We start from the raw sequence: 13510 nt of genomic DNA, 5'->3' as shown, positions 1-13510 counted from the left end.
AGCCTCCTAGGTGTTGCCAGATTTGTGTGGTAAAACTGTTACAGCTTTGGAATGCTTACTAGAGAAATACAGTACCAGGTAAAAGGTTTCTCGAAACTCCCAGAAGTGGTTTAAGCACAAATTAAGAGGAGAGGATTTTTACTCCCATAAACAAAAAAAATCCAGTTATGTTGTAACTACACATATTCCGTGTAGTTTCAAAGGATCTTCTTGAGCAGTACTTGTGTGGTTTCTGAAAGCTCTGCCTTTGAGAAGAGGGCCTTGTACCTCTAGCATCACACTTGCCTTACAATTTCTCTAATGAGGCAGGGGAAGAATCTGAAGCCAATATTGTTTTCTACAGAAACAAGAGACTCATCAGCCCAAAGAAGCCCCTTAATTGGAGAAAGCATCCATTTGGTATTTACATGCCCACCTTTCTCTCCATCTTCATCACTAACCATAGCTTCCCAGTCATCCAAACCACCATCTTCTGTTTCTTCTTCTTCCTCCTTTTCTTCTGAAACTAAGAAAACCAACATTAAAGAAACAGTCCAGCAACTTAAAACGTTTTTAGAATCTCCTTCCTTTGACATACCGACAACTGCGACTTAGGAGTTTGCTGCTACCATAACTCTACCAAATTGTCTCCATGTTGCCTAAACAGAAAATGCTGTATGCTGAAGAAATTATCTTCGGTTCTCTTCACAAAATCATACAGCGGTAGCACCTTCGCCTAGCAAAACATAGTTTTGAAAGACAGCTAAACTGCTTATCTGGTTCCTGTCTGCACAGCAAGCAAGTACCTGCACAATGCATGTCACACAAACCTCTGCCACACTCCTTGAGAGGAGCTGCCCAGCCATTAGCCATGCGTGACAAAGTGACAGAGAAGAAAGAAAACAAGTTGGGTTGCAGTACTGATGAGAGTGACCAGCAGGTCAAAAGAGGTGATCCTGCCCCTCTACTCTGCTCTTGTGAGACCTCACCTGGAGTATTGTGTGCAGTTCTGGTGTCCTCAACATAAAAAGGACATGGAACTGCTGGAACAAGTCCAGAGGAGGGCCACGAGGATGATCAGGGGACTGGAGCACCTCCCGTATGAAGACAGGCTGAGGAAGTTGGGGCTGTTCAGCCTGGAGAAGAGAAGGCTGTGTGGAGACCTCATAGCAGCCTTCCAGTATCTGAAGGGGGCCTGTAGGGATGCTGGGGAGGGACTCTTCGTCAGGGACTGTAGTGACAGGACAAGGGGTAACGGGTTAAAAGGAGGAAATTCTTTCCTGTTAGGGTGGTGAGGAACTGGAATCGGTTGCCCAGGGAGGTTGTGAGTGCTCCATCCCTGGCAGTGTTCAAGGCCAGGTTGGATGAAGCCTTGGGTGGGATGGTTTAGTGTGAGGTGTCCCTGCCTGTGGCAGGGGGGTTGGAACTAGATGATCTTGAGGTCCTTTCCAACCCTAACTATTCTATGATTCTATGAATGGGAAAGAAAAAAGCTGCCCATAAAAAGTGCAATTTTAGGACTCCCGGTACCTTAGCATAATTATACCATGGATTGCAGAAGCATTAAATGTATTCATTCCAGCAGGAATTAATTCAGATAATATAAAGAGAATCCAGCTCTTCATAGAGGACAAATGGAAAAAAAAAATCTTTTAACCTTCTCCAAAAGAGGGATTAAACTATATACTATATAGTTTAAAATATATACAATATTATATATAAGCTACATATAGTGTGTATATATATATATGCACATTTATATGCACACACATATATATATACACATATATATATACATATATATATAAAATATTGCAGCACATGGAGTGTCATGGAATTTCAGCTCTTTGAAATGAAGAGAAAGTTCCAGACTGCTAAAACATTAACTGGAAATAATGTTCTGCCAGTAAGCCTTTGTCTTTTATGGCAATGGAATTGCTCTTTCAATGGATAAGTCAGGCTAGAATTAGAGTACACATTCAGCTTTGTTTTCAAAAAGCTGGAAATTTTGTCAGTATTTATCTAGCTTAAGCATAAGGGTAAAAACTGAAACAGTCTCCTTGCTGAGGAAGAAGTCCAGTACAACATGATTTTGCCAAAACAAGTACTGTGTGTAGGCAAAAATGAGGACAACAATCAGCTGCTGGGCAGATACTCAGTTTCATAAGCTAACCCATATCCACTGCATTCAGCACTTGTGAAAACAAAACATTTGGAATTTGTACAATCCCTGTGAATATTGCAGTATCAATACTAGACGCAGCGTATTTTTCCCCTACCCCCACTCAACTGCTGACAAAACAGCCTTTTAGAAAGCAAATGGAAAGCCAAGAGAGCTAATCATAAGGCACTGATTGGGCCTGAGACAGTTGCCTAAGCCAGTTGAACACTGGAGTTCACCAAGAATGAGGGATCTTTACATTCCCATTTTGAAGCTTCATGCCTTTTTATTCTATAAAATTTCCATCAATTCCTCCATTAGGGAAAGAAAAAAACCAACCCAGCAACTACCTCAAGAAAGGATGGCCACTCACCCCCCCATCCAACAAGGAACAATACCTACCATGCAGTACTGCCATAAAGTCTAATGGGGTTTATTAGCATTATGACTAACCTGGCTCTACCAGGAGAGGAGTCTCATCTTCTACTGGTGGTTCCAGTTCTACAGCATCTTCAGCCGGGGAAGTCACCTCCACAATTTCTGAAATTGCCAGAAAGCAAACTGGTTGCTACACCCTTCCAAAGCGCAAACCAAGTCAGACATACAGCTTCACACTGAAGGTCTATTTTAAGTTGTGCTATTACAAGTAAACAAAATCTGAAATTACGTAACACCAAACAACTCCCACTTACTGAGTTAAAACTAAAGTTAGAGCACGTGGCTTATGTGCAAAACATCTGGCTTTCTAAGCAGTTATATAGGTTTATGCAATAGGTCCATTATTGGCTAAGAGTACTACTATTGCTTTCAAACATTATGAAAACCCTCATTTTCTTTAAAAGACAAGGGAAAATGACGTAATGAACTACTCACTCTTGCTCTACTGTTCCATATGAAAAAAATCAAAATCAGAGATATAATTCTGTTAAGCACTGTTCTCAATTCTTTACACACACTCCTTAAGTGGTAAGCAGCCACACAAGTTCTGCCAAACATTAAAACAAACCCAACAAACCCAGCTAAAGAACAAAAAAGCTGATTCAAGGAGGTTTTGGAATTGTTTCTGTTTTAACTCAGGAATAGTCTTCAGAAGAGCCACAATAACAGCCCCATCCCAGAAAAGCCACAAAGCACAAAAGTAGAAAGTTCAACACATTCAATCCACATCTAACCAGTGCAAGCTCTATGAACTACTCACACCCTGGAAACTGAAAACTGCTTTTACATACAAGAAAACAAGCAAGCAAATTGCCTTCAACTTAAAAGTAGTAAAACTAAGATCAACCCCCTCTCATCCTGGAACATCAATTTAGGCTTAATTATAAGTCACTACTCACACTACATTGTATTTAACCTACACAAGCACACAAAGCATTCAACCTCACCATTGTAAGAAGCTTTTACATTCTGCACATCTCCAACATTTAGAAATTCTGAAGAAAATACCGAGGTTAAAGAAAAAGAAAAAAACAAAACCAAAACCACCAAACTTAATCCTTTGTTTTACAACAAAACAAAGTGAGCAGCCTTCAAAAGAACTTCAAGATCTTAACGCACCAATACTTGCACATGGGGGCAGGGGTGTCAAAAGAACCTCAGAGGCACCCTGAAGTGCCACTGGTTTAGGATTAGCTGATTTATTCCACAAACATTTCCAGAAATGTGACTGATCTATTAATTATCCCCACATGCAAACCACACCTTCTTTATTTTCTGGCTGCTGCTGCTTCTTTTTCTTTTTGTCTTCATATATTGGCCTCTTCTTTGGCACAGAGTCTTTGGATGGCACTTCAACACCTGCAAAACAGAAATTGTTAGAAAGAAAACCGAGGTGATTAGTTACCAAACATAAGCTGTGGTTTAAATGAGAACATGCTTTCTAGAACTTCCTAGGAGGAGGAAGGGAGTAGAAAGTAGGTTCAATGCGTATCTTTTTAAAAAGACTGATTTTCAAAAGCTGCAAAGCTTGAGCAAAGTGTAGATCTTCAGATACCCTGAATAGTCTCAAAAAGAAGACAGATTACTAAAGGGAAGAAAACAACCTGATCCGTAAGACTCCAGGTTTGAAGCTTTTCTAGATTTCATGAACACAGACACACACACACACAGACACACACACACAGCTTAACAGCATGTGTCCATTTAAAGTCTGCCATGGTAAAACTCTCTTAAAGCCAGTCTGCCAAGCACCCCCATTTCAGAAAATCTGGAGCAGTTAAGAGGCACAACTTATAAAAGCTTAAGGTTGTTCAGTAGATAGTGTTTTCTCTTTTGCTCAGTGTTAGGGAGGGGGTTGTCTGTTACTTTTAGCAACACACAAATAGAAAGATTCTAATAACTACAGGAACAACTCAAGATAAATGGCCTTTGTGTATTTTTAAGAGCTCCAAACACTTTACTAGGTACAGAGATTCCTACCCTTACGCATCCACCTAGCAGAAGTGTCAGCTAGCGTTCCCCACAAATACAAAGGATACATGGAACTCAAGAACTCATTTCTTTCTTTAGCCACAACTTACCAAGAACAAATTAGTATATGGGCTTACAACACACTGGATACATTTATTTTATTGTAATGGAAACACTATATTTGAGGGAAAAGATGGAAATCTCTTGTTACACCCTTTTCCAGAAGCAAACGCAAGAGGATAATATACTGTCCCCATGGACTAACAATGCAAAACAACGCACTTGCTTAAGTGAGCACATGAATTAATTCACAATAACGCAAGACCTGCAGTACAACCCATCTGCTTTTCTTGGCCTTTGGACTAGGCAATGGAAGGAAGTGATTTCTCCCAAGGTCCTTAGATGACATATTTAAAATGCAAGTGAAATATAAAATATATTATAAAATACATTAAAAATATAAAGTTGGATATTTGAAGTGTAAAATGAAAATATAGACATTTAAACCTACTTTTGAAAAGGGAAGTGTCATACACACTGCCTTCCTAGACAACAAAGGAGCTTCATACAGAATTACTTAGAACTACCCCCCTCAGCTCCAGCTAGAAAAAACGTACATAGAGAAGGGGTACGATTTACTAGTAGTAGTAGTATTAAGCTTTATTGCTTACCCTGAGCTTGAAGTAGCTTAAGAGTAGCCTCCGCTCTGGCTCTGGCTTCTCGTTGAGCTTTTGTTAAAAGTTTTCCCTCCTTCTTTAATCGCTCCTTCCTCTCTTTTTCCTTCTGTTTCTTTCTTTCTTTCCTCTCTTGCTCTAATCTTTCCTAGAAAAAGGTTAAAAAAAGCCATGCAGAAATGTTAAAGCATGCTTTACACAAAAGCTGGCTGCATACATATTCTATTGATGAGAAACATAAGAAAGACTTATCCACCAACTGCACCAGCATGGGGACAGGTTAGCATTACCCTGAGGACACAATAAAGGAGAGGGTAAGATACACGGTACCTCCTCTTTGCGTTTTGCTTCTAGCTCCTCCAGTCGTCTTATACGTTCTTCCTCCTCTCTTTTTGCCCTTTCCTCCTCCTCTTTCATTTTAGCTAAGGCTTCCTGCATAGCTTTAACCGTGGCTTTACTGGGACCCTTTTTCTTCTCTTTCTCTTTTTCTTCTTTCTCACCTTTCTTTTTTTTCTTGTCTTTCTTCTTTTTGTCCCCCTCATTGTCATCAGCTACAGAAAGAGACCGCAAACATTCAAAGATCTGAGAAATTTTAAAGATACTCTAAATATAATTAATGTTTCAGATACAGTAAGTAACATCAAATGAAAAACTATCTAAGCACTTCGTAATGAAAAAATAAAACTCTCTGAACTTATAAAGTCAGGGCCTGCAGTCTTAAAGTAACAGAATAACTGGGAAATGAAAAGTACCTTTGCAGCATAGAACCACAACCACATACTGCAATGAGAATTCACCATCTGGCTCTTGTTTTCCCATGTACCTGAACAAACTATAGGCCAGAAAAAACAGCCAGATGGGAGCCAACACAAAGAGGCAGAAAAGGCTACCCAAGTGTCTAGTACTCCCAATTCAGAATAAAGCAACAAATCATCTTCACTGTGTGCCAAATCTTTGGCTTTATAAAAGCTGCAGTGTTTAAATTACAGTTTCAAAAATCACATTACAAACCCTCTGTTGCTGCAGGAGTCTCGCCAGCAGTTGCCAGGACTTCAGAAGCCTTCTCTTCAGGTTTTTTTTGAGCTTCCTTTGGCTTGGCTGGTTCTTTACCACCTTCCAGTTCTTCCTTCTCTTTCTGCTTCCTCAGTTTGGCTTTTTCTTCCTCACGTTTTTTCCTTTCACGTTCTTTTTTTTCTGCCTTCTTCTGAGCCACTGTTTTCACTTTGAATGAAGGTTCATCATCATCATCCCCACTTTCTGCAGCAGGAGTAGACTTCAGTTTCTGGTTTTTCTTTTGTCCTTTTTTAGACTGGGAGACATCATCTGATTCATCACCACTCTCACCTGTAGACATTGCCCCTGCACGGTCTTTGCTTTTCTTAATGTTAGTTTCATCTTCTTCTGACAGATCATGCTTTTTATTTGACTTCTGAGTTTTCCCTTTGCTTTTCTTAAGCTGTATTTCATGATCATCATCATCACTGCCAGAAAGCATGTCTTGTTTTGCTTTCTGAGCTTTTTTAGATTTTTTATCTTTATCTTCCACTTCCTCACTGTCATAGTCATTTTCCAGATTGGCTTTTTTACTCTTTCCTTTCCTTTTTTTGTCTTGTTTTGATAAGCTTTCTTCATTGTCATTTTCAACCTGGTAATTAAACAAGTCAATAATCAGCCATGAAAAATTACTTCCTATTAAGAGCTAAGTAGAAGCACTGAAAGATGTCAAGAAAGACTTCTCTTACTGAGGACAAAGTGTGAAAGCAGTAACTATTCCTGCAAAGTGTACTATGCCTCACCCCACAATTAAAATTTATTCTGATTGGCTTTGAGTAATTATTAGTATGAACATATGGCTTTTGGTAAAATCTCTCACCAGTTACTTTACTATGAAAATATAATTTAGTATAATTAAAAATACATGCATGTCTCACTACACTACAAGGCTACAACTTTCCTGGGACAGAGGTGCCTTTTGTTTTACTATGTCCTATTAATGAACCCACTTTCCCCTCAGTGTTCACCTTTCCTGTAGAAGGTTCCCTGTCAACTTTCCCTCCTTGCGCCTCTATTGACAGTTCTTCCAGCTCCTTCAGGATATCATCTTCACTAAAATAAGAAAAGTTACGGTACTTAAGTAATTGAGTTTTTGTTAAATGGAATAAAATAAGACAGATAGAAAAAGAACCCCCAAGCTTACTCAAAATCCTGTTTCTTCTTCTCTTTTTTCTTTTTGCCTTTGGATTTCTGAGGCTCTTGCTCCTTTGCAGCTCCTGCACCCTCTATCTCAGCAGCAAGGGCATCAATATCAATATCATCTTTTGCACTAAAACACGAAAGAAAAGCAGGGTTAATCAAGAGTTCCACTGTTAGGTTTATATAAGAAGCCATCTGCATAAAACAAAAGCTTCAAAATGTAAAATTCCAGTCACCAGACATCAGCATCACAAGGGGAAAACCCACATTTAACAAACCATTATACCCTATTACCTTATTCCACCCAGTAAGACAAAAAGGAAAAACCCTTACACTACTTGAAGGGAGGTGGGACAGAGAAATATGACTCTCCTGAAACACTGGGTTTGAAAGGTTAGATGTGAGATTTTATAAAACTTCCTAGAAAAACGTAACTAGACTCTTTCACTTTGTTCCTCCACGAGATAAATGGTTTAGCCCTTCAAGTCACAGTAATGACAGTAGGTGTCATTAAGAGTAAAGCAGGCCCCACAATCAACGCCTGAAAAAGCACAAATAGAAGAAAGCTTCCAATTTAATAACCAGAGTTAGAAGCACTTATCTGCCCCTTTAAACACCCGTTAGCAAACAAATAAAGCTATTGTATATTTATTTAGCAAGTGGAAGCTCTTCAGAGCTTCCAACTTGTAACAGTTGCCTATGCTTTGCCCTCAGAATGAAAAGTTTCTTTCAAAAATAAAAGTAGTCACAGAGGAACAGTTCAGCCCACAGCCAGACTCTAAAGCAGATGAGAAAAAACACCAATGCAGTTGGCAATCAACCATTTCCACTACTTTAGTATCACCTCTCCCAAGCCTAAAGAAAGCCAGAAGTTTCACTAGACACTTGAAATATGCATCCTTCCTCATTAGATCTCATGAGAGAGAGCAAGTTTCTCTTTCAAAGGAATTTTCATTTTCTAACCTCTCATCTGCAACTAAACACAAGTGGGGTTTTTACTGTTCTTTATCAATATTAGTAATTCAGATACACTTTTTTCTTGACTTGTACCACAAGAATTGAGCAATTGAGGTTTTTTCTTAAAGGCCAAGACTGATTATTTGTACTTAAGATCTTAGATTTTCTTGCCTGTAGACTGAAGAAACCAAATAATAAGCATCACAATGAAGCACCTCACTGTACATCACCTTTATTATCAGAAATACTCTATTTTTAGTCAAGAAAAGAAAACCCACACCATAAATATACCTAATTGTACTACTTCTGTGCTGAGCAATACATTTGAGAAATGTAACTCTCAAATAGTTAGTGCCTAATTTCTAAACCAATCCCTACCACTTCAAGAGAAAATAAAAACTTTTTGGCTATTTCCATCTTAAGAACAGCTGACTTGACTTTCCGGCAACTTAAGAGCTGTTTTTATAAGCAATTTAACTGGCTGTGCACCAGCAGTACCATAGACAGCCAAAATAAAAATGTCACCTGGAGTTAAAGCCCTAATACCAAGCTAACTACATTACATCCAGGCCTACACATAGGCCCTTCATTTCTTTCTGCATTAAGTGCAGAAACTGTTTATTAAGCACACTTGCTTACCTCCTTTTATTTTAGGAGTTAATGGAGAAGATAAAGTCAAATCCAAGCCTGAAATAGGCGGGATCTTAGCCATATGGCTGTACAAATACTAAAGAGCCAAGTCTTTCAACAGCTTATATTTTACATGGATATTCTCAAGGCTGACTTTTCACATAGCAGTTTTGCAGAAAGTTATGTCCAAACATAAAACGCATGGGGTTTATTCTACTAGCAAGGAGGATGCTTAGAGTTTTCCAGAATATGGCCTTTAAGGGGTGAGGAGTTATTTGTTTTCAAATCAACACACTAACTGAACCTTGAAGAAAACCTTTTTTGGGGGGGGTGGAAATCTCTGAAACACTGAAAAAAAACCCCATAAACAGTAAGCTTTAACACCCACCAGCAAGAACAACTTAGGAATAATAATGAAGACTGTTCAGCTGTCATGATAGTGGCATAAATATAGTGCAAGAGCCTTTCCAGCCTTAGCTTTCACTGCTTAACAGTCAACGGTTTCCAAGAATCACAGAATGCTTTGTGTTGAAAAGGATCTTAAGATCATGGAATTCCAACCCTCTGCTATTGGCAGGAACAGCTTCCACTAGACCATGTTACCCAAGGCTCCGTCCAATCTGGACTTGAACACTGCCAAAGAAATCTACACTATATTTCTACTTCCTAAGACGTAACACAGAAAGCCTCAAACATTTGAGCCTCAATGAAATGAAAGTAAAATCAAGGCTGCACATACATAAACAGCAATATATAGTTACAATACTTCAGAAATGTAAAGCAAGATCATCATAGGAAACCTAAGGAATTCAAATGTTGTCTTCCACTACTATGAGTTTATTCCCATACTGACCTTGAATTTCCTTACCTTTAAATACTCTAATAATATTCCACTAGGATTTCATAATAAAAGAAAGTTGAAAATAAGACTGAGAAGGTGCCCTCCCTCTCTTCCTGAGCGATTCTTAAGTCATAAGGAACCCACTGCACTTAAGACACATAACAGGAGAGCTTCCTTCCTGTTGGCATTGTAAGATAAACCTAGGAACTCTTTCCTGTAAACCTTTTCAAGCAGTCCCCAAAAGCATGTTTCAGAAACCCAAACACTCTTGCAGGAACTTCCTCCACCAGAAGGTTTGCACACAGCCTCTCTTGCCCCTCCACTTAGCTTTTTGCAAGGGTCTTAACCCCAACACTAATAGTACCCAATACAGGAACCTGACAGCACCACTATCCTCAAACAGTTTTCAATTCTGACCTCAAATCACTCTCACATGAAGACTTTATCTATAGACTTCAGAGCCTTGCTACCTTGGGCCATTCAAGCCCATACTGCTCTGAGCTCAAGAGAGGCTTGCTGTTGACCAGGTCTGCACACCAAAATAACCAAAGTTACTCCCCTGATTTTCTTTTGTCTGTTTCAGAAGTGAAATCTGAGCCACCTTTTCTTACTCACATACTTTCGACTCCAGCCTCTAATTCTGCTGCCAGCTATGAAGAGAGTTCTAGTGCTGCTAAAACAGCATTTCAATGCAATAAATACAGCAGGAGATTGGTGTGTGCACTTCATTCAAACCTAAACAATTTTCAAAACATTAAATGGCCACAGACATTCCTCCCTGAAAAGCTGTGCTTAATACAGAGCAAGCTATGCAGACAAAGACACAGCAGTCAGGCTAATTAAAGGAGATGGCAGGAACCAATGACAAATGTGCAGAGATCATGTTATTTCAGTCACCAAGGAAAACTATTTTTCTTTAGAATCACACCACTGACTAGAAGTCTTCCCCTGCACAATTTCGCTGCCTTTTGCCATTTAAGCAATGTAACACTTCAAGGTATTCTGAAACTGTTTAGAAGCAACATACAGAAACATTCACACACTTTATACTGAAAAATACTGACCTTACTGCTTTAGAAAGTATATTAAGAAATCGTCTCTTACCCAGAAGGGTTCCAGTAAAGGCTACTGAAAACCTGCATTACATTCGGAAAGCCCCTTATGAACAGATTCCTGAATACTCACTGGGTCACTAGTTAAATGCTGTGCTAGTACACCATTCTGTACCAGACCAGGATCAAACATACACAGAGCATCCCAAGTAAGTATTCAAAGATTTTTAAGACAGGTGTATGCAACAAAGGAAATTCAACATCTCTCATGCAATCAAAGTATCAAATCAGGTCAGCAAGAAAGTGACACTCCAAAACACAACCTAAGCTACCGTGTAAAGCAAAACCAGCAACAAATAAAGCTACAATCACAAATCCTGCCTGTCAGAGAAATTACAAAATGTTTTCAGTGTGAAGATTTAAGCAGAGTTAGGAAATAAATGAAGAGCTGTCACCTACCATTGCTCACATTAAAAAAGACAGCCAATAGCTCTCCTATTTATAAGATCCCACACAATTGCAAGCTATTGAGTCAGAAAAGTGGAAAAGCCTCGTGACTGATAGATGCACAGTCTGGAGAAGAAAAGAAAACCACCACACTGCAGTGTTTCTCTTGCTAGTGCAGCAAGGAAACAATATTTAAGACTAGAACCCCAGTTAAAAAATAATAAAATCCCTCAGCTAGTATATAACATCTGCTGAAAAAGTACTAAAATAGCACATACCTTAAGGTGTTAAGACTCTTTTTTCCTCGGGGTAGGGCAGAGTGGGCAAGTTTAAAACATGACAAACAAACACAGTTTTGGAGCAAGTTCTTTTTCTGGTGCAATGGCCTGCAACAGCCAGAACCTAGAAATTCCCTGTGGAAGCCATCATGAGGCCAGAGCTCACCCTCACACAAGGTTTACATTAATCCTAGTTTCCACATACTAGGGTTTGCGTCAGTCTTAAGGACACACTTTGCTATTTTGCTTACAAACACTTCAATTGTAAAGTCTTATAATTTCTAATGCTTTCTAACAACAAGCAAGATGTTTGTTTGAAGTTTTACCTTTTCTTTGGGAATCTAGGGTATTACAGGTGCAAATTAGCACACATTTCACCAGAAGTTACCATGCTCCAAATCAAGACTCAAACTTAAATTCTGAAATATGTTAAGAAGCTCTAATGGTTTCTAAGTATCTCAGAACTGTTACAAATACAGTTTAATTACCTATCATGTATCTTCCACGGAAGGTTAAAAAAATTACTCCAAGTACTGGCATAATTAATATATTCATCAATAGGGATTTTCATGGCATGAAGCTTCCACAGAATCATAGAATAATCAGGGTTGGAAAGGACCTCAAGATCATCAAGTTCCAACCCCCCTGCCATGGGCAGGGACACCTTCCACTAAACCACATCACCCAAGGCTCTGTCCAACGTGGCCATACTAAGGATAGATACTGCATGCAGTACAATCTCTTTAAGAGACATATCTAAGCATAGAAACTTGAAAGACTCCCTGCCTCAGGAAACAAGGCCAAATACAGGGAAGATAAGACTATAGCTATCAGAGTATGAGTCAATAGCCTTTTCACATTTTTCTTTGTGCAGTGAGCTTCTGCAGCTGAAATGCACAACTGCCCTTTCTTGTCAAACAAGCTCCTCCAGCTTCCCATGCAGGTTCTAGGGAAGGACAGCGTTGCAGGTCAGTTGACACCAACAGCATTTCTCAGATACTCTCTGCTAACAGACAAGCATATTAGCATGATTACCACACAGTCATGTCTTCCTCATGCTTTCCTAAAACCACGCACAATTACAACTTTTGAGTACATTATAGTACCCACAATACATACCCCCAAAGACAGGGTAAAACTTCACTCTAAGCTGGCACTTTGCATCTACATGTGACAGAGATGGCATCCTGACTAGGCAGCAGTCAGATACAAAGAAACTATTAATCCATACATGAACTGCAAGAGTGGAGCAACAGGATTCATTAGCAGTATAAAGGAGACGAGTTGCCCACATTTATATCAATTTAACTGCAGTGAAATTAGTTAAATAAAACTGGAGAAATTAAATGGAAGAATCCAGATTAAAATGAGGGCAAGCCCTACTGGAAATCCAACATCCATCTTTGCAGACAAAGTCAACAAGGCAACACACTCCTGCTGCAACTAAAATTAAAAGGTACATGTAGACTCATAAGGTTACTTTTTGATCCACTGCACTGACCAACATAATTACTAGATCTTGCCTTCGCCTTGCAGCTAAACCAAGTCAAAACCAATCCTAACTAAAATATTTTAAGAATAATTTAAACTGTTTCTGTAAAGATGAAGTTGTAATGTTAGTAAATGTTGTACAACTAAAAACAGACTAAAAAACATTCACGTGCGTGGGGCAGAAGAGTCACTAAGTTGACACAGCAAGAAAGCTGCATCACTAACATGAACTCATTGCCTGCATTCCTGCATAATGAGAACTCCTTTTACCTGAGGCAACTTTGGAGCTATTTCATCATTTACATCACACCAGCTCTTCTAACCACCTTCAAAGGTACACAGCTGTCATTAAGTCATTTTCTTTGCTTAGAAAAAAAAACAACCTTGAACTTCAAAAA

General features: G+C 39.0%; 1 protein-coding gene across 1 annotated transcript in view; it reads right to left on the bottom strand.

The window, feature by feature from the left end:
- The window catches only part of EIF5B (eukaryotic translation initiation factor 5B), a 36787-nt gene that overhangs the window by 15904 nt on the left and 7373 nt on the right, over nucleotides 1–13510 (bottom strand). Inside the window, exons 2-9 of the mRNA XM_065677685.1 lie at nucleotides 7421–7546; nucleotides 7245–7329; nucleotides 6235–6868; nucleotides 5554–5774; nucleotides 5221–5371; nucleotides 3842–3937; nucleotides 2594–2680; nucleotides 416–505 (exon numbers count right to left, since the gene is read on the bottom strand). Of these exons, the coding sequence (XP_065533757.1) occupies nucleotides 416–505; nucleotides 2594–2680; nucleotides 3842–3937; nucleotides 5221–5371; nucleotides 5554–5774; nucleotides 6235–6868; nucleotides 7245–7329; nucleotides 7421–7546 (1490 nt within the window). The remainder of the gene's footprint in view (nucleotides 1–415; nucleotides 506–2593; nucleotides 2681–3841; nucleotides 3938–5220; nucleotides 5372–5553; nucleotides 5775–6234; nucleotides 6869–7244; nucleotides 7330–7420; nucleotides 7547–13510) is intronic.

The sequence above is a fragment of the Lathamus discolor genome, chromosome 4 (genome assembly GCF_037157495.1).
Source record: "Lathamus discolor isolate bLatDis1 chromosome 4, bLatDis1.hap1, whole genome shotgun sequence".
Lineage (NCBI taxonomy): Eukaryota > Metazoa > Chordata > Aves > Psittaciformes > Psittacidae > Lathamus > Lathamus discolor.
The sequence above is the reverse complement of the archived record's forward strand: the minus strand, read 5'-3'. Positions and strand labels throughout refer to the sequence as shown.